The 20927-nt window shown below is 39.3% G+C and overlaps 1 protein-coding gene across 5 annotated transcripts in view; it reads left to right on the top strand.

The window, feature by feature from the left end:
• Positions 1-20927, top strand: part of TSTD2 (thiosulfate sulfurtransferase like domain containing 2) — a 23608-nt gene extending 2681 nt beyond the window's left edge. For 4 of the 5 annotated variants that reach the window (XM_072154654.1, XM_072154648.1, XM_072154642.1 and 1 more), the window contains exons 2-10: positions 251-502; positions 2401-2723; positions 5605-5713; positions 6176-6298; positions 7798-7903; positions 9794-9909; positions 13068-13226; positions 19241-19379; positions 20317-20927. In XM_072154654.1, the coding sequence (XP_072010755.1) occupies positions 323-502; positions 2401-2723; positions 5605-5713; positions 6176-6298; positions 7798-7903; positions 9794-9909; positions 13068-13226; positions 19241-19379; positions 20317-20546 (1485 nt within the window). In that variant the 5' untranslated portion in view covers positions 251-322 and the 3' untranslated portion in view covers positions 20547-20927. Of the gene's footprint in view, positions 1-250; positions 503-2051; positions 2101-2400; positions 2724-5604; positions 5714-6175; positions 6299-7797; positions 7904-9793; positions 9910-13067; positions 13227-19240; positions 19380-20316 lie in introns of those variants that run through there. The other variant, XM_072154658.1, reaches the window with a different exon arrangement.

Below are 20927 nucleotides of genomic sequence, written 5' to 3'. Positions count from 1 at the left end.
GCAGCTGCTTCATTCACAGTTTAGTGCAGACAGGAGAGGCATGAGCTGCTACCTCCATCTATGCTCTGATACCATCCAAGTCCAGCCTCGTATTTGTAACGTCTTATCCTCCGCTCTTAAGTTTACCATTAAGTTTAACATTACAAGTTAAAACTTGTAGACCAGAATTGTCACATCCTACCTGAATCTAAAATAAGAGCTGTTATTTTTATAGTTGGTTTTTAATGTAATTGCTATTCTCTGTTCTCAGGTGTTTGTGCCTTAACCAAATACTTTTATATTGACCTAAACCCGGGTTTTTACTGTGAGATTGTTGAGCAAAATGTCCCTGTCTTCCTGCTGCAATGGGGCAGAGATCTTCTCTTGTCATGAGATGGACTCCTGTGATCTGGACTTTCCTGATATAGACTTGAATGGGTCTGCTGCACCCACACCAGAGAGCACCTTAAAAGCAGGACTAGATGTGAATACAAGAAAGAAGTACATGTATGCAAAAAAGAAGGTATGTGGTTACATTTGTGCATACGTGACATAAAAATGGACAGTGAGTCCTTATGTGTGATACGGCCCTGATAAATGTTTGAAGAAAAATTGCAAAACACAAGTGGGTCTACTAAATAGTTTTGTTTTATCACAAAGTTTGGTCCACTGCAGTTGCAGTTTGTTTTAAAATGCAATGTAAATGCAAGGTTATCTGCACACAACTGAAAAATGGCTGCGTGATTTACTTCAGTCCATCCACAAACAACTTGTTTTCTGTGCATATTATGCTTCAATTCTGCATTAAAAAGGTTAATTTACACACCAGCATCAGAATAGGGGTAAACCTATTTGCTGTAGGTGAAAAATCCAGCAGCGGTAAATCTGTTGCAGATTTTTCCAGCAATGTGTGTTGTGATGCACTACGATGCTACTGTGTTAGGGTACATTCACACAGGTATGCCTGCACGGCGGCACTGGAGAAGAGGAGGGATGAGGGCTGCTCACCCCTTCCCTCTCCATAGAGAATTCTCTATCTTTTCCCTCTGTACGTTGCAGAACGGTGTAACATATTTGCGGTTCCGTACCGCTGCTGGGCAGCCATTGCTGTTGTATATTCCCAGACGGTTGTTTGAATGAGGCGTTGAGCTGTTTATTTACTACACGGAAATGCTGCGCAGAAAATGTATTTTTAATTTGTACCCTTTGTTACCCTAAGGCTGCTTTCACACAGCAGTTTTGGGGCCATACATATGGCTATGGCGCATGCACACTTTTGGCACCTTACCTTGCTCAGGGAAAAGTTAGAAAATGCTTTCCATGTGTTTATGGCTGGGGGCTGTGCCTCTCTATGGAGAGGGGAGGGTGAGCAGCTTACCCCTCCTCTCCAGCATGCTGGCGTATGTAGCGCGGGCGGTCATGGGGCTGTGTGAAACTGTCCTAAAAGTTTACCTACATAAAGAAATTTAATTTGCATCACAAGCAATTTTGATGTCGTTTTTGTCGCAGTTTTTTGTGGGGTTTTCCCATCTCATTTATATGAAACTCATAGGATATGTCATAAAAACTTAGATTTCGGTCTCTGAATCACTTATCTTGAGAATACTGCCCCCGGATTATGGGGTATCGTGGTGATTGGTGTGGACGTGAACACTCTCTTTTCATATTGATAGTAGCACAAAAAAAGAGTTGAGCAAATAGACTCTATTTTTTGGGTCAATAATGATTCCTTTAGTTCTATAGCGCACACAGAGCTTGCCAAATCTTTCCTTGTCCCCAATGGGGCTCACAATCTAACATATCATGTTGTCCTGAAATAGGAATAACCCTTTAATTTTACAGGTGAAACACGTATTTTAATTAAATCTGTTAACAAGTCTGACCATATGGAACTGCAGAGCCGTGTAACCATACCTTTGTGTGTGATAAGGTTTGTATTCCATGAATGTAGCTGGACTTGGTGTACTGGGGGAGTATCTGTGAGATGTCTGCATCGAGCTGCTCCACAGACCCTCCCCCTTTTGCTTTACATAAGAGCTGTAGCCGTCTTCTGACTACAAAAGTCACTCAGAGCAGATGGGATGGCTTTGGATCTGGTCACTGAAGAGATATTATATGTTGGTGAGTTCACTAGCTACAATCATGGAATATCCAGGGCTTATACATAATACAACCTCCAGTTGTGTAGGGTCTAAATTAAAGTCTTTATATGCATCTTTATGTCTTCTGCAAGCAAAATATACTTGTATTAATAATATTAATAAGCTAACTGTACCATTACAAATGTTATATGTGTCCTCATGTTGTATAGGATTTTCAGTAGTAAATTTCTGAGGATGCTTTATTGCTTATACAGTTCTATTTTCTGACAAATCTGAAAAGTAACATTAGTAAGACTGTAGCAATGTTCTTCATTTACAGGCATTCGCTCTTTTTGTTAAAGAACTGCAAACAAGTACATCGCCTCATACATATCAAGATATTTTTATCAAGTGGAAGTGTTGTGGACAAGATTTTAGAGACCTGAGGACTATTCATAAACATGTAGCTGCACAACATGCGACTGAGGTTTTACATCAAACTCAAAAGATTTTAGAAGAACTTGTAATAGCTGCTACTTCCAGTTTACCATGCACTGATCACTTGGATATCACTGATGCCTCAACTGAGCTGTGCTGGAGCAGCCAGAAGATTTCTGACTGGTTACCAGATTTGAAATGCTACAAGATTGAAGACCTAAAAAGGTAATACAACATTTATGAAGTTTTGGAAATCTGATTTATCCCTTCGCGTCACAGCTTTATTTTTTTTTTTTGCACACTACCTCTAAAGATCTATAACTTTTTCATTTTTACATGTCCAAAGCTGTGTGAGGGCTTATTTTCTGGGTATTACTTCTCAGTGATGTTATTTATTATTCCACGCCGTGTACTGGAAAGCTGGAGAAAAATTCCAAACGTAGTGAAATTGGAAAAAAAACGCATTTGGCGGCTCTGTTTTTAGGACTTTTATTGTTTATTTATTTATAGCTTTATTCTTTGGTTCGGTACGATTATGGTGATGCCAAATATATATAGGTTTTACTGTGTTTTAATACATTTTCAAAAACTAAAACAACTTTAAAACTTTTTCATACTTCAGTGTACAGAGTGGTATAACGTTTTTTAGCTAGATGAGCTGACATTTTCATGGCTACCATTTTGAGGAATGTGCAACCTTTTGATCACTTTTTATTAATTTTTTTATGTGATGTAAAATGGTGTAAAAGTGATGTTTCGGACATTTGGGTGCTATTTTACGTTATGAGGTTCACTGCCGGGAATAATAGTTTTTATATTGTGATAGATCAGGCATTTTGGGACATGGCGATACCTAACATGATTGTGATTTTTACTGTTTATTTAGTTTTATATCAGTTTTAGGAAAAGAGGGGTGACTTGAAATTTTTCTTTTTTAACAGTTTTTTTTTACTACTGTACATCACGCGTCAGCTGCGAGCCGATGAGTGTTTGCAGGTGTTAACCCGTCAATCTCCACTGGAAGCTTTGATGAACACTGCCATCTTGGCTCGGATCGTTGCTCCCTGTGACCATCGGGGAGAGGTGTTCCGTTGCAATGACAGCCTTGGGTCACACAAAGACTTGATTTGTACATTGTAAGGCAGTATATGGTAGAATCAATCAGACAACTTAGGGTTATAGTACCCTAGGAGGTCTGAAAAATTAAAAAAACACTAAAAATTAAAATCACCCACCTTTCCCTAGAACTGATATAAATAAACAATCAAAAGTCACAAAAAAATGACTTCCGATTTACAATACACTTTCTGTATCAATTTCTCATGTTTTTCTAGATCTCTGCTTGCTGTCATTCTATAGAAAGCTTCTTTGTTTATTTCCTGTCGACAGAAATCTGACCATGATGACACAGGTCCACGGCTCATTATATCACACAGCTCTGATTACTCTCTATGATAGGATTTGGGCACCTATGTGACCATGGTCATATTGTTTTCTATAGAAGGACAGCAAGCAGAAATCTAGAAAACTGAGGAATTGACACAGAAAGTATATTGGAAAATTGTATAAGTTTTCATCATACAAACAACATCTTCTTATATTATAGCATTAAATTATAATTCCTTATTAAACCAACTTTTAAAATTATACTAATATGCCAGAATAGTACAGGGTGATAAATGGGAATGATAAATTCTAAATGTTACTAGTTATTCATGGAGGGTTATATAGGACTTATTCAAAACACTGGGTGAATACATTATTGGTACAAAAAGATACTTGGTGCTAACTCAGCTGAAACCCAGGTTTCGGTGTAGCGTAAAGTGCTTGTGCTTATCCCACTACAACTAACCTCTAATCCACATTAAAAAAAAAACAATTCATCATAATATTCAGAGCAAAGGTATCTCTAGCATACCCATTAACAAGGATCCGCCTGTCTTCTACCACAGTGGAATCACTGACTGCTAATCTGCAGCAATTTACAGAGCCATCATTGTGGATGGGATGCATACTTATCTCACACAGTGGGTTTTTACCATAATTAAGCATGTAACGTAAAACAATTTATGGGTTTATTCAATTACTGACGCAGAATGAGTTGCATAACAAACCTTAAACTCCTCCCCCTGCTGCCTTTAAAATTGCAGCTGAAAGTAGATCCCAATGGCTGGTTTCTGCTGTGGTTGGTATTATGAGTCCCTGATGTAAAGCTGCAGGGTCATATATATATATATATATATCACTTTCAGGCATTCATATTAAAACTTTATACTATATGGCACTGATGGCGAACCTTTTAGAGACCGAGTGCCCAAACAACAACCAAAATCCACTTATTTACCGTGAAGTGCCAACATGGCATTTTACGCAGTAACTTATTGTAACCTGTTCTTCAACATCTTTTAATTGTATTGGCCACCTGAGCCCACCAATACAGTTGAAAGAAGGAGGGGGCAATTCAGACTATCATTGTAGCTTCTCTCCAGGGTCTCTCTGTGCAGGAAGAATGGTTGGTCCAACAGGATGACGTCCAAAGATCTTCTGTCAAAACCTTTGCATTTTTCCAGCAGTTCCAAACAGTCAATGAAGTGTGAGCTCTGTCCTGGGGCGATGGCCTGAGTGCCCACAGAAAAGGCTCTGAGTGCCACCTCTGGCACCAGTGCCAAAGGTTCGCCACCACTGCTATATGGTAATATTTGCTGAGAATACGAAGAACCCAAAATGATCTCTGTTGAGGTTGGCAACCTGTTCCAAGAGTACCTCATTATTCAAGCAATCACAATAGGAGAGATTCACTTTTCAAACTGAACAGGTCATATAGATAATGGATCTCATAGACTATACATTTGTTTTAATTTGAACTTATTGCCTTGTTAATTATGTGCCTAGGATCTTCAATCTTAGGAGAAATTCTCTGATTCATGTCCTATAATTCCTCTGGTCAGAATATCCTCCACACTTATATATTATATAGTAATTAGTTGGAGCACGTGCTCCGAGTGAATTCTGATTGCATCATATGCTGAATGTGCTCCATGGCCGTGGTGTCAGCACAGTTAATATGAAGTCATAATTAAGTGGGTTTTTTTTGTTTTTTTTCTAGTGAGCAAGGGGAAGTTCTTCTTTATTATTGCTACTGTGATGTATGTGATCCACAGTGGATATGTGACTGGCAAAGGACTTTGTGTAATCTGCTGTATCTTACAGGAAAAGTAAGTGGTTTTAACATCAAAGGGGGGTTTTCAGCCACCAAATAATCATCTAACCATATAATAATAATAAATAAAAAATGGTAATGAGCAATGGGTGATCATTGAAGGTGTGAAGTCTAGCAACCCAACAATCTCTCGTTTTGCTTTATAAACAGCTGGAAACTAACCACCCTTTTTGTAGTGTAGCAGCTACTTGGATGGATGGAAGTGCTGGGTTTTGTCTCTGTCTGTAATATAAAAGAGCTGATTAGTGTTTGTTGACCCCACACCTATTATTGCCTAGTTTCAGTTGTACTGTATCTGACCATACTTCATCTAATTGAACATGACACAACTTTATTTTTATGGAATCCAACTGAAAAACATTCTGTCTGAAACTTTATAAGAAGGGAGTACATTGTAGACTTCTGTAGGTAATGTAGAACTCTTATTATGCTTATGTTTAACTCTTTTACTAATTAGATTCGTATTGCCTCAGAAGGAATTAATGGCACAGTTGGAGGAAGCAAAGTTTCTACCAAGCTTTATATAGATACAATGCTGTCACACCCTGTGTTTAAACAGATGTGTTTAGAAGATTTTAAGGTAAGATTTGGTTTGTTCTATTCTTGCTGGGTAATGTAGCACAATAACTGCAATTTCAGCTGTTTATACGTAGACACAGTCTGACTTTGAACAAAATTTCATTTGTAAAAGAAACCTGTATGGCACCCCCATACCGGAGGTCATACTTCATTTACTAACAATACCAATGGAAGTATATAGGATGCCTCAGTAACTACACATAACTAATTCAAAATTCCAATATAGCTTTATTAAATCGGCCATCAAAAAAACATACAGTTAAAAAACACACATAAAAACCACAAAAGATGTGGCGGTGGTCATGAATAATGCAGTACATGTAAATACATCCAAAATTGCAAACACCAGTTTGTACACAATCAGGCTATAACCAATAATATTACCCACCAGGGTGTAATGAGCAGCCAACAATTGTAAGGTAGTAGGTCTGACCACCGCCACCCCTGTGGCGGGGTGCTGTGGCGGTGGTCAGACCTACTACCTTACAATTGTTGGCTGCTCATTACACCCTGGTGGGTAATATTATTGGTTATAGCCTGATTGTGTACAAACTGGTGTTTGCAATTTTGGATGTATTTACATGTACTGCATTATTCATGACCACCGCCACATCTTTTGTGGTTTTTATGTGTGTTTTTTAACTGTATGTTTTTTTGATGGCCGATTTAATAAAGCTATATTGGAATTTTGAATTCGTTATGTGTAGTTACTGAGGCATCCTATATACTTCCATTGGTATTGTTTGTTTATTGTCAGTAGTAGGATAGTACATAAGGGACTGGGATATCTTATGTTGGTATTCATCATACTTCATTTACTGTAGTTTCTCAACATGATGATATTGAACTCCACAATCTGCATTGTAATCCAGCGAATTGAGTCAGGTGGGTGCTCCTGAGTCAGGCTGCAAAAACCCCTTCCTCCTCTGGTAAACACATCCCCTGCATGCCTTTTACAGATGTCATTCATACCCATTCCTGTGCTGCAGGGGGCCGTGTTTACCAGAGAACAGAAGAGGAAAGGGGGTGTTGCAGCTTGACTCAGATCCGCTCAGGAACACCTGTCTGACTCAATTCACAGGATGACAATGCAGAGTGGGGGATAAGGATCATCTTACAGTTCATAAGAGCCACTGATTCATTTCAAAATCATTATGCAGAGCAACTCACTACAGTTAATGAGGTAGGACCTTTGGTTTGGGGGGGCTAGACAGGTTCAGTTTTTAAGTAGAAAATTATATTCTTAAAGAGCGTCTACCAGGCACAAGATCGGATTACAAGTAAGAACTGTATTGTGTGGAGTTTTCCAAACATACAGTATATTTCCGGTTCCCAGGGAACTGTCATTTAGTGTAGCAATTTGTATTTATCTATACCAATGTAGATTTTGGTGTACCAGGGACTAGACCTTCCATGCTGCCTATGTAATTTATGTATAAAATTATGCAAGCTTGTGTGGTGTTCTCTTATTGATTATTTCTGGGTGAATGTTTTTTTCAGAGAAGTGATGGAGGAGCACATTGTTTTCCTGATCTTCGTGTTGGGGTTTTCCATGAAATTGTGCCAATGGGTGTTGATCCACAGAAAGTTAGTTATAAAGAAACAGGTATGTGAATAAACATAGTAATTTAGACTTTAATGGACATCTACCACCAGGACCAAGCACAATGACACACTGACATCCCTGAGTCCCTGAGGCTCATTTCCATAAATTTAAAAGCCTTTTTTTTGTAAAAACCATGGCAGGGGGGGCACACACCAATATGTCAATGTGCTTGGTTTACAATACTCGATCCTGGTGGTAGATGGCCACTCTTTGATGTACTCTGTCGGAGCCCTATTTGAGTTCATAGACTTTAAGTTTAGTGGTCCCATGGACTTGAATAAAAAGTGCCCATGAATGCGTGCCATCCCTTCATCCCCAGCCATAAGATAGGAGTCGGCAAACCATGGGGATCAAGAGGTGCAGGTCTAAGAGGTTCAACTGGCCGCTAGGAGGCTGACTATAGGTAGAAAATAAGGTTTTGGCTCCACCTCAGTGGGTCATCCTCTCGCCACAGGCCTTATGCTGTTCAGTTTTGTGTGTTTTTTTTTTTTTTAATCCAATACATTTTTATTGAAGATTGGAGCATGCCGCCCCCCCCCCTGATAAAAAGTCCATATGCTTTTAAATGTCCTCATCTGTAGGCTGGGTGAAAATCCACAGTCCCCGCAATATTCCCAGCACTACCTTACAAAATGTACCACAACTCGGAAACCTACAGTGATGAAGATCCATAGGTAGGAAGCGGCACCAGTCCAGCCAAAAAAGTGCAATTGGAACCCATTAGAACCCCTTGTAGTAATCTTAAGAGTCAGTGGAGCCAACCCGGGTACACAGAGCATGTCTGTTGTGTTATGGCATGTCTGAGTTGTAAGAGCTGGAAAAAGCAAGAGTGGGGAGACTAAACTAAAAAGATTTTAAATTGGAATCCTCATAAAATTGGGCCATCCAGGTCACTTCTTTGGAATGGTGTGAGCTTACCTAGTTCTGGGTAAAGTGTATAAGGCCAAATAGGAGTGTGGGCAGTGTAACCATCCATCCCTAACCAGTGTCTTGTTTTCCACAATATCTTGACTATAAGCCATAGCGTCATAAGATCTTTAATCCTGGTTCTAAAAAGCCCGCTTCCAGGTCCACCAACAAACAAACCACCAACATTGGTTCTTTTTTTAAATTGAGTTTATCTTATATCTTCTGCTCCTACTGCTGTTGCACAAACTGATCAGCATAAGGCCTGTGGTGAGGGCATAGCTCACCGAGGCAGAGCCAAAACCTTTTTTTTCCTGCCAAGTGTCAGGCTCTTCGTGGGTGTAGACCCCGGCCACTATGCTTTGTCCCCCAATGTAGCAACGGAATTTTTCGGTAAGTACAAAAATCCCCATGTTGTTGGGCCAATTCATTACTCCACTGTGTAAAGGATCTGGATATATCATAAAATCCTCAAGATACACCAATCAAGTGGCCTGTAAATTTGGTGCATTAATTTATGCTATCCAACTTTTACAAATAACACGTTAACATTTAACATATTTGTTAATAATTCTTAAGTCCCATTTAAACCTGAAAATGTTTATTATAGATAAAAATTTAACATGGGTATTTATTATTATACTGTTTTAAGATCTCTATCTTAGGAGCTCTACTGCATGTCTAATGCATTATAGTAGCATAGACTGCTTGATTCATCTGGTTTAGGAGTTCTTAATGCCTGCATTTCCTGGTACTTTTTTTTTTGCACATTCTTTTTGCAACTTTTTAGGCACAAACCAATCGTAAATCAAGCACCAACATCTAGAAGCAGGCGAAATACAAAGACATAAAAAGGCGCAGACCAGATTTACTGCCACACGGTGAACTCTTGTGTGCACTGCAATGCGCCTAAAAACATAGATTGTGCAAAATTATGAAAATTACAGTACTTCCCTTAATTTGCTTACTTTTTATTTTTTTTAGCCACTCATCTTACTCCAGAAGAGTTTCATGAAAGAGTGGAACAGTATTTGTCTGCCTCACAAGAAGAAAAAGACACAATTTTATTGGACTGCCGCAACTTTTATGAAAGCAGAATAGTATGTATTATTGTTCCGCTTGTGCTTTGATAAATGTGAACCATTAGGAACTATTTATGATTGAGGCACACTTGCTCTAACAGTATGGACACATGTATTACAGGTATAAAGTAATTGTTTCTCATAAAAATATTTTGGAAAGCAATCAATATATACAGTGCAAATAACACAGCAGTTTAAAAAGGACTTTAGACTTCTTTTAGTCACTCGGGCACACTTAATAATAACATAAGCAAAATAGAAGAGGAAAAGCATCATATACTGTATGTACCCGCGTACAAGCCGACCCGAATATAAGCCGAGGGTGCTTTTAAGCCTAGTATGGGAAATGCATTGGTCACAGCCTTTCCCCAGTATATAGCCATTCAGCCCCTTGTCCCCAATATACATCCAGCCAGCATGCCCCCAGTATATAGCCATTCGGCCCCAGTCTGCCCCCATTATATAGCCATTTGGCCCCAGTCTGCCCCCGGTATACAGCCAGCCCCAGTCTGCCCCCGGTATAAGAGAAGATCTGCAGGGAGCGCCGGATAGGTGAGTTATTACCTTTTTTTTTATTATTGACTCGAGTATAAGCCGTTTTTTGTGCTGATACTCGGCTTATACTCGAGTATAGATGGTAGGTTAAAAGGAGGCAACTAGCAGTTTTGATTATACAAAGTGTTGGGTAGCACCACTAAAGAGCTGTGAAACATTAGCTTGGTATGTTGTTAGTAGCAGTCGCACTGTGAAAAATGCATTAATATTTCAGGATTATTGCTGAACTCATTTCACTCCAGTGTTAGATTTCTTCACTAAACACAGCACAGTCCCTTCCTTAAGAGAAGGACTGGGAAGCAGTGTGAATGCAGAGATAAAGAACTCCCCAATGCTCCTTGCCCAGCTACACTCCTGGAATAAAATTTATTTTCCATGGTACTTCTGCTTCTAAAAATACTTCTAAATGGTACTTCTCCAGGTCTGCTACCGAACACTGTCTGCAGCTTTGTATGGTCAAATCTGCTGTGAAGCAAGGGCTACGTGGATTTGCAAGAAGGCTAAAATTTAGTGAAACACCAACCACTTTATGGTGATGGGCAACGATAAATTACTCATACTTCTTACCCTAATTTCATATGTTACGTTCTTGGTCAGTTAGACTAACTGTGAGACTGATGGTTATGTGTAGCTGACCAATAACAATTCCCTCTATGATAAATGTGTATCATTTCAGTTGCAAAACTATTAGTCCATGTAATGACATGTAAGTTACCTATTGGTTATTAACCCCTTAAAGCAGTGGTTCTCAACCTTTCTAATGCTGTGACCCCGCAATACAGTTCCTCATGCTGTGGTGACCCCAAACCATGCAACTCGCAGTAAAAACACAGTAAAATTGCGTCTCCGATGGCTTTAGGCGATCCCCGCTGGGGTCCCGACCCACAGGTTGAGAACCACTGCCTAAAAGGGAACCTGTCATCAGAATGTGTCCAAGTAAACCACTACCAGTATGCTGTCAAGCAGGTGAGCAGGCTCTACATCCTGTTTCTTTCATGATCCCGTGTGGTGACATCATCTAGAAAATCAACTTTGATGTAAGATGTATATTGATTTCATGAAGTCAACGAGGTGGAGAATTTTTCAACTGAAGTTAAGCCCCTTCACTGTAATTGATGGTCCAGGGACCTCATTGATCAGATTTCCTGAAGTCCGGTGCATCATGTCACATGGGAGGAGGTGTTCAAAATAAGGGATAGTTTAGCTTCAGTGATAACTATCGCCTCCTTGACTTTATACATCTAACTTGTATCTCACTTCAAAGTTCATTTTTCTGGATGATGCCACTAAGCTGGTCCATGAAAAGATATGATATAGAAGCTGCTCAGCTGCTTGATAACATACTGGTAGTGATTTTATTAGGCCAATTTCTGATGTGTTATTATTTTTACATTCCTATTTGTGCTAAAACATCTGCTTTTATGTGAGTTTTATTTACAAATGTTAGAATGTTTTCATTGCATTTTCAATGCATTTTTTTAAATAATTTGTGTTTGTCACAAATTTGCATGATGGTGGTTATCAAGACAAATGAAATCACCTGGTAGATTGGTTTCAAAAAATATAAGTGGTGCGTTTACTTTTTAATCTGTTTTATTCCTACATTGTGAAGGTTGTGACTGTCTTAAAATGTCTAGCTCCAAATCACATTTTAGTTTTTTTTCAGTTTGAGTGATTATGATGATTTATTCATGTGAACATATGACTATGAGGTATCTGTGAAATCTACCTCTGTTCATCTATTACTTTTAGGAGATGTAAAGCTAAATATTTTCTGTTTGGGGCACATTTTTGCCATCAAAGTAAATTTTTATTTTTTTTTATAAAATTTTACACCAAAATTCCATGTATGTACCTATGTCTATAAACTCTTTAATGTAATTTAGAAAATCAGCAAGTATCTGCTTTTAGAAAATAAGTAGTATAAGTGAAATACTTTATGCTGTAATTTCAGTTTTATTTGTACACATCAAAATTGTAAAAATTGCTCTGACCAATAATGCAACCAGATTTTCAGAAATGCCTGGTAGGGATAGGGGTTAGTATAGGGGTAGTAGAAGCCGAGGCCCCTAATTTTGCCACAGATAACTGGGAAAACGTATTGACTTGAGTATAAACCTAGGGTGGGAAACACATTTGGTCACAGCCTCCCCCAGTAATGAAATGCCCTGCAGCAGACCCCCTAGTAATTAAATGCCCTACAGCAAAACCCTTAGTAATGACATGCGCTGCAGCAGAGCCTCTTGTAATAAAATGCCCTGCAACAGAGCCCCTAATAATAAAATGCCCCATGCAACCACTCTGGTAATGAAATGCTAATGCAGCTCCCCCAAATAATGAAACACCCTTTAACCCCCTAATGATTAAATGCCCTGCAGTCCCTCCTAATGATGAAATGACCTGCTGTCAGTCAGTCACCCTACTAATGAAAGTCTCTCTCCCGCTTTGTTACACATGAAGAGAATAAGGAAGCCATGCGAGGCATTGATGAGCGCCGGAAGGTGAGTATGTGAGGTTGGTTTTTTTTTTTTTTTTATACATTTATTTTTAAGTATACACAGTAATGTTTACAAATATTACAGAAAAAGATATGTTTCTTTACTTTTGTATTCTTTTTTTAGGGCCAATTCCAGAACTGTCTTGCTCCAGACATCAGAAAATTTAGCTATTTCCCAAACTATGTTGATCAGAATTTAGAGTTTTTTAAAGATAAAACTGTCTTAATGTACTGTACTGGAGGAATTCGTTGTGAACGTGGTTCTGCTTATCTCAGGTCAAAGGTAACATGATATTTTATATACTTGTTTTATTGAGTTTTTCATATATATGATACAAAGAGGTGAGGCAGCACTCGGGAAAAGTTATGAACTCGGGTGCAATTCCCAGGACCTGAACCAAGGTCCATCAAAACATAGAACAGCAAAAAAATGGCAGCACTCCGAGATTTGTGGAAATCAGAAAAACGTACTCATTTATTCACATATGTGTCAAGGCGACGTTTCGGCTCCTTGCATCTTGAGAAAGGCTCCAGATGCAAGGAGCCGAAACGTCGCCTTGACACGTGTGAATAAATGAGTATGTTTTTCTGATTTCCACAAATCTCGGAGTGCTGCCATTTTTTTGCTGTTCTATATATATATATTTTTTTTTTTAATTAATACTATTGTTCACACGCTCATCACAGGCCGGATCCTAATTCTGAGATGGGGGGGGGGGAGCAGGAGGAGGCTTGCAGCGGGCAGATGCATAAATTAAAAGCCCCCAGTTTCCCCTCCCATCCTCAAGACGGAATGAGCAGCCTAAGTAGGACACGTCCTTTAATACATTAGGTGACGGTACAAGTCAAGGCATCTAGGAAAGCAGGAATGCCTGATCAACTGTTTATGAGCGGTTCTGGGTGAGTACTGCTGGGGTGTTGATTGCCCTGGCCTCCACTCTGTGTTTAGAGTAGCAGAAGAATTTTAGAGTCTCTCTCTTATAATACAGATATTATCACCACACACCTGGTTTTAGTTCTTCACCACAGCAGTCTCTTTCAAAGCAATACTCTCTCTTTATCGTCACTCTATTTGCTTAGCCAATGTGCTTGAGGATCTGTACCTTGTGTTCACCATTGGCTCTGGACATTTCCATTTTCTGGTCCTTCTCAGCTTTATGTTCTCATGAAGGCTCTGATACTAATGAATAATGGTCTTCCATCACTAGACAACATCATGGCATGGGCTCTATCCCTCAACCAGAACAAGGACTATATTTGGATAATCATTTACACAATTTTTCATTAAGGTGGAGTTCCAAACACCCCAAGTCCCATATTTGTCTCTCAAGCTTCTAAATCTCTGAAAGCATGTTTTTTTTTCTCCTTCAGAAAGTGTTCCCTTCCCTCGAAGGTTGTATATCTATCCTGGCCAACAAGGACTGCTCCAGAGGCTTTTCCATTCCACAATTCCATACCCACCATTTACATTATGCCAATGAATCCATTGGACATACTCCTTCTGCTCAGTCTTTTGTTACTGGGTCTCCCTGTCTATTCTCCAGGGCAGGTTATACATTCCACTTCACAAATATCCTCCAGGCTATTCAAAACACATACAGTCCAAGGACATTGAACTAGAGAAGAAGCAGCATGCAGATCAACATGCTGGGGCTCGCGGTCAACCACTGTTTGCTTCTGACTTTGGACTTGCTTGGAGGTGGATTGATCAGGATTAATTTGAACAATGTGACAGTGGTTGCATTGTTCAAGCTCCAGTCCTGTCTGCCATTCTTATTTCAGACATGGAATTTTTGATAGAGAACTTCATATTATGACTTTCTGGTGGAACCTTGTTGTAATGGAGATCATACAGGATAATTACTTAAATTTGAACTTTCTTCATTTAAAAAAATGAATCAAATTTGAGTTTAACTTAATTAAAGGATCAAGGATTATAAACCAAGCAAACTGGCATACTGGTAAATGCCCCCTCTGGCAGGATCTGCTCTTCTTTTAGCTTCTTATGCCCTTGATTTTAAGCAAAAAGGCTTAAAAAAATTATGCAAATGAGCCTAAGGGGCTCTAAGCTCCATTAAACCTTATAGAGTCCCTTAGGCTCATTTGCCTAATCTTTAAAAAGCCTTTTTTTCTTGAAAACAAGGGCATAAGAAGCTAAAAGAAGAGCAGATCCTGCCAGAGGGGACCCACACTAGTATGTCAGTGTGCTTGGTTTACCATCCTTGATAATGGTGGTAGATGTCCTTTAAACCTTTAAGGACCTCGCCCTTTTTTTTTTTTTCATTTTTATTTGTCACTCCCCAAAATCAAAAATCTATAACTTTTTTTTAATTTACACGTAAAGAGCTCTGTTAGTTTGTTTTCTGCATTTTGCAAATTGCACTTCATAGTGACGGTTTTTAATATTTCATGCCATGTACGGGGAAGCGGGGAAAAAAATCAAAATGCAGTGAAATTGGTGAAAAAGCGCATTTACGGCGTGTTCTTGTGGGCTTGGAATTTACGGCTTTCACTGTGCGCCACAAATAACATGTCTACTTTATTCTTTGGAAACACAGTAGAGAGTTACAGGTCCAGCACAGCATTTTTCGGTGATATAAAATGAAATCTTTATTTTCCGAAGGCTTAAATCCACATCGGGAACATACAGATAAAGCGCCACAGACCGACGCGTTTCAACACTTGCGTGTCTTTATCAAGTGTCTAAGTGATGTATGTAAACAAACGCTATTTTAAAGGAGCCGCTTGCAGGAAGCCCCGCCCCACGCAGAACAGGAAAACTGGCCGCGTCGCCGGAGTTGACTGCACGGGGCTCCAATATTACATACAGCAAAATGTAAAAACATTGACATGTTAACAGAAGAAAACATACCGTTAATAAAATTTATCGGCAACATGGAGAAGGAGAATAAATTATTGTTATTAGTAGAAGAGAGAAGGACAACATATGTAAGTATGGAATGTACAAGTATAATAATTAGTATTGCTGCTCATTAATAACACAGAATGATATCTTATCTAGCGTTCAAGCCTTTAGGTACTCTGGTATCCAAAGAGAAAATCCAGAATTCAACTGTCTATACCCCAGGCGCTGGAGCACGAGAGGAAATACAGCACATCATCCCCTTATCAAACGAGCTGTGTCAGGCAGAATTTTCAAGTGTTTCACCAGATACATAATGGAACTCGGCGCATCTGTCGCCGCCATGCTGGAGACCTGAAGTTGCAATCATAGCAGCGCAATATGGATGCCCCATACTGTCGCTCTTAATCATGGAAATCGTCTCCATGGCTGCCTCCACATGTCGTCCCCTTATCAAACGAGCTGTCTCATTTTTCGGGTGTTTCACCAGATACATTATGGAACTCGTTCATTATGTCGCCACCATGCTGTGTTATCGACTAAATATACCGTAGGAAATCATTTCAATGCTTCTTGCTCACCTCCTTTGGATCCTCTCTGCCGCCTTAACCAGTCAAAATACTGATACATACAGTGCTACACGTTATCCTCGCCAAAAGGAATTTTTTAAATTGGTTTGAAGCCTGAGTCCATTTGGGGTATGTCGCCATGCCACTCTCTAGCCTGCCGCTGCCGCCGCTACCTCTGCATGCCGTCTTCTATAGTGTCAGGGATAATTATTGGATGTTTTAGATGCTATCTAGCCTCATTCGGTCACTCTGTCATCGCCATGCTGTTGCCCATAATTTTGGCATAATGGTGCGATTAAGCAGCCTCAGAGGCATCCATGCATGCTGCCCCTGCTGTATCCTGTCCATTTCCATGGTGTTTCCATCATTTTCTGAGGTTCCCAGGTGTTTGGCCAAGCTTCCCTGTGCAGACTCTTGGTCCCCTTGAAAAATGCTTGAGTCTCCCATTGACTTCAATGGGGTTCGTTATTCGAGACGAGCACTCGCGCATCGGGAAAAGTTCGTCTCGAATAACGAGCATCCGAGCATTTTAGTGCTCGCTCATCTCTAATCCTAACATATACTTCCATACTATTGTATGGCAGTATATGGGGATTTTCCTCCTCATTCATTACAATGTGCTGATTGTAATGAAAGGGTTAAAACGAGACATCCTCGAGTCTCCAGAAGACCCGAGGCTGTCATGGTGACCGATCGCTGCTCCCCGATGACTCCACAGGGAGCGACGATCCTCAGCAAGATGGCGGCAGCATTGCCGGCGGCAATCAGCAGGAAAACACCCGCGATCTGTGCTAGCACCAATCGCGGGTGTTTTCCTGCCGATTGCCGCCGGCAATGCTGCCGCCATCTTGCTGAGGATCGTCGCTCCCTGTGGAGTCATCGGGGAGCAGCAATATGCAGCAAAGACTTGCCGGCCATGGAGAGGGTTCAGCCTTTGAGCCTTCTCTATGCAGTGTGACCCAGGCGTCAGGTAGAGTTTAAGCATATTCCAGCAAATAATTAAATTTGTTTGTGTAAAGAAAAGTCCTACTCATAAAGTTCATTCTTTACTTCCTGTTTGAAGCTGCCAGTGGCTTTGCTGGTGGCGATTTGTGGGCTAACATGGAGTCCGTAAGCCCTCTCCATGCAGCCGACCCGTGACATGCTATTACGTCACAGGTCTTGAAAGGGTTAAGGTTGCATTAATGCAAGTTTGGGCCTGGATATAATGATCATTTGCAATTGATCCAGGATAAGTAATTCTCTGATATATTAAATAGGATGTCTACAGATGTGTCATGAGGATTCTCTATTGCAGCTGTTGCCATTTAACCCCTTAAGGATCAAGCCACTTTAGGGCTTCCGGAACAAGCCCGATTTTTTAAAATCTGCCCTTTGTCACTTTAAGTGGTTATAACCTTCAAATGCTTTAACATATCCAGGTAATTTTAAGATTGTAAATTAGTCACAGCACCCAAAATACCTTTAAAAATAACATTTCCTGAATGTTCGCTTTATGTTGGCATGGCTTTTTATGCATCTTTTATGCATTTTACTAGGTTGTTATGGGGCTTAGAATTGTGGGTGCAATTTTTCACACACATATATATATATAGATATAGATATAGATATAGATATATAGAGCAGATTTGCATTGTCACATTTTACAGGCTTATTATTTCCAGGATGAGATCCAATTTTCAGGTGCATCATTTAGGGTGGGTCAAAGTGATGAGATTCTATTAACTCTTTCCTGGTGAGGATTAGAAAATCATTCATTCTGGTTTAGGGTTTTTAGTTTTTCCTTTGTAGGCAGTAGGTTGCCTTGTTTTGTTGAGAAAATTGCATGTTTTTGCATCGCCATGTTCTATAAGGCATAATATTTATATATATTTTTTTTACATACGGAGCTGTTTTAGGGCTTGTTTTTTGTGGGACAAGCTGTACTTTTTGTTATCATGTTGAGGTAAATGTTACTTTTCGATCACCTTTTACCTTTTGTTTATCAGGTTGGATGTAAAAATACCATAATTGTTGTGGGTTTAAAAAAAAAAAAAAAATTCTATAGTTCACTGTACGGGTTCAGTATCAATTTTATTTCTACGGGTTGTTACAGACATGGTGATATCCAATATGTAGTGTTTTGTAGTGAGTCTCACTTTTTTATAATGTAAAATTTGATTTTTATATGTAATGGGGCCTTAGGGGGTCTTTATTAATTTATTTTATTCTTTTTTTATTTACACTTTTTTAAAAACCTTTTTTTCTTTTTTACTGTTTTGCTTTGTCCCAGGGTGGGACATGAACAACCCAAGCAGTCGGCAAAGCTCAGAGCTCCCAGCTGTTACTGCAGGAGCCTGGACTTCACATACAGCCAAGCTCCCGCAGCAATTGCACGGCTTCCACTACTAAACCCGGGGGATCGCCGAGTTGTACATGTAGGCCAGGATGCGGCAACAGACCACATTTCTGACGTACTTGTATGTTCTAATTCACCAAGGGGTTAAACTTGATAAAATTGCCCATGATGGGGGCTCTAAAGGGGTCAGTAAAATGATGACTTATTACCTACCTCCACTGCTTCAATATTGATGCTTCTGTTCTCTGCTACCCATAAAGTGATTGGCTTAGCACCCTGTACTACTGTTTCCTAGGGTGTCACACGCCCAGAAAGTTGAGTGTTATGACTGTATTTCCCCTTTAAGACAATAGAACCTTGATCAGCCCACCGTGCAAATCTAGACTGCATCTTTATTCTGCTGATGGTGCCTGACGGAAGTCAGCTGGAGAATTGATTCAAATAACAGGAACTGTGGAATCTACATTTTTTAAAATTGTCCTCTTTATCTACAACTGCTTATTTCATAGTTTTTTTTTTTTTAATAGGCCGTGTGCAAAGAAATATATCAACTGAAGGGAGGCATTCATAAATACCTAGATCAATTCCCAGATGGATTTTTCAGAGGGAAACTTTTTGTGTTTGATGGACGCTTCACAATATCTTCAAATGATGACATCATATCTAGTAAGTACTGATTTACACTTGGACTTGAACAAGAGAATATAGTAAGACAAAATGAAAAAGTAAAAAATTGTTATTCTCCAAACACCTACTTTTCATGTAAAAATCAAGAACAGTAGAAAAATAACCCAACAAATCCCACTTCCACACAAATTTGGTATTGGTGCGTCTAACAATCTTAACCTGTCCAGTGAGCCCCGTAAAAACACCCCAAAAGAAAAGAAGCCCTCAACTCAGTCATCTTTTCAGAGGCCTGAATTAAAAAAATTTTTATGTTGACAAAGCAAAAACAAATCAGATTTTCTCTAATTGCATTTATAAATATAATGGCCCAAATATATCAAAACTGCCTGCAGTTTGCATCACTAATGTGCAGTTTGCGCCAGATAATCCAAAAGTGGCGCACGCTCTCAGTAAATCTGGTCTGTTTTCAGGATGTGACACAGTTGCTTCTGCCTAGTGATATTATTGGTCATATATCATGTGGCAGTACAGTATGTCCCTTATGGAGTGGTATTGTCGGTAATCTTAGGCTAAATAGCCATGTTGGCACTTTGAAAACCAAAGTCCATGTAATTATCACAGTTTGGGCACTTGGTCTCTAAAAGGTTAGCCATCTCTGCCTTGGGGTCAAGTGCCCAAGAATATATGTATATAAAAAACCTGAAAGTTCAAACATAATCATAAACATGTTAAGTATCGCCACGTCCCATAAGGTCACTATATATATCAAAATAACAACTTAACCCAAACGTCTTAATTGTTACATTTTCACCATTTTGCTTATTGACTTGAGTATAACATAGAGTGGAAAATGCAAGGTACAGAAGTGGGAACTTCAACTTTTTGGATGTTTTGGGTGTGAGCACCCTTCAAAAATTCATTTTGTACAATATTTTTTTGGCCATCTTGCCTAACTGAATCTTCTTTGTTTACGTAGCTTGTCGTTACTGTGGCACAGCCTGGGACAAGTACAAGTTATGTTCCACCCCTCAGTGCTGCCAACTGGTTCTGACTTGCTTGAAGTGTCATGAGGGAGGCCTCACTGCATGCTGTCCTACCTGTCAAGAGAAAGGGTTAAAGACACAGACTAATTTTTGCCAGCAACAATTCAAAGAAGAATGTGAATGTACCAAAATGCGACCCAAGATTCCAATAGAAAAGGTCTAAATAGAGTTGTTTTTGTTACTGAATTTTCTGGACAATGTTTTGTATAGCAATTGAATGCTGACCAAAGTGACAGATCTGCAGATGCAAATCTATAAATGCCTTGCATCTTGGTTCAATGGTTCTCAGATGCATAAATGTATCTTTTTGAAATCCTAATGGAAAAAGTAAATATAATTAGTTGATCTGCTAAGCACTGTGAAGAGTTAAAAACACATAAGTGCTTTTTACCAGTTTGCACAGTTTTCTGGATATCTAAGCTGCATAACACAATATCCTATTTAAAGCATAAATAAAATGTTGTCAGAAATGTGTAAATTAATAATACAAATTATAATATTGAACATTGTAATATACTTTATTACAGAAATATGTCCACATGTC

Source organism: Engystomops pustulosus, chromosome 1 (genome assembly GCF_040894005.1).
Source record: "Engystomops pustulosus chromosome 1, aEngPut4.maternal, whole genome shotgun sequence".
Taxonomy (NCBI): domain Eukaryota; kingdom Metazoa; phylum Chordata; class Amphibia; order Anura; family Leptodactylidae; genus Engystomops; species Engystomops pustulosus.
The sequence above is the reverse complement of the archived record's forward strand: the minus strand, read 5'-3'. Positions and strand labels throughout refer to the sequence as shown.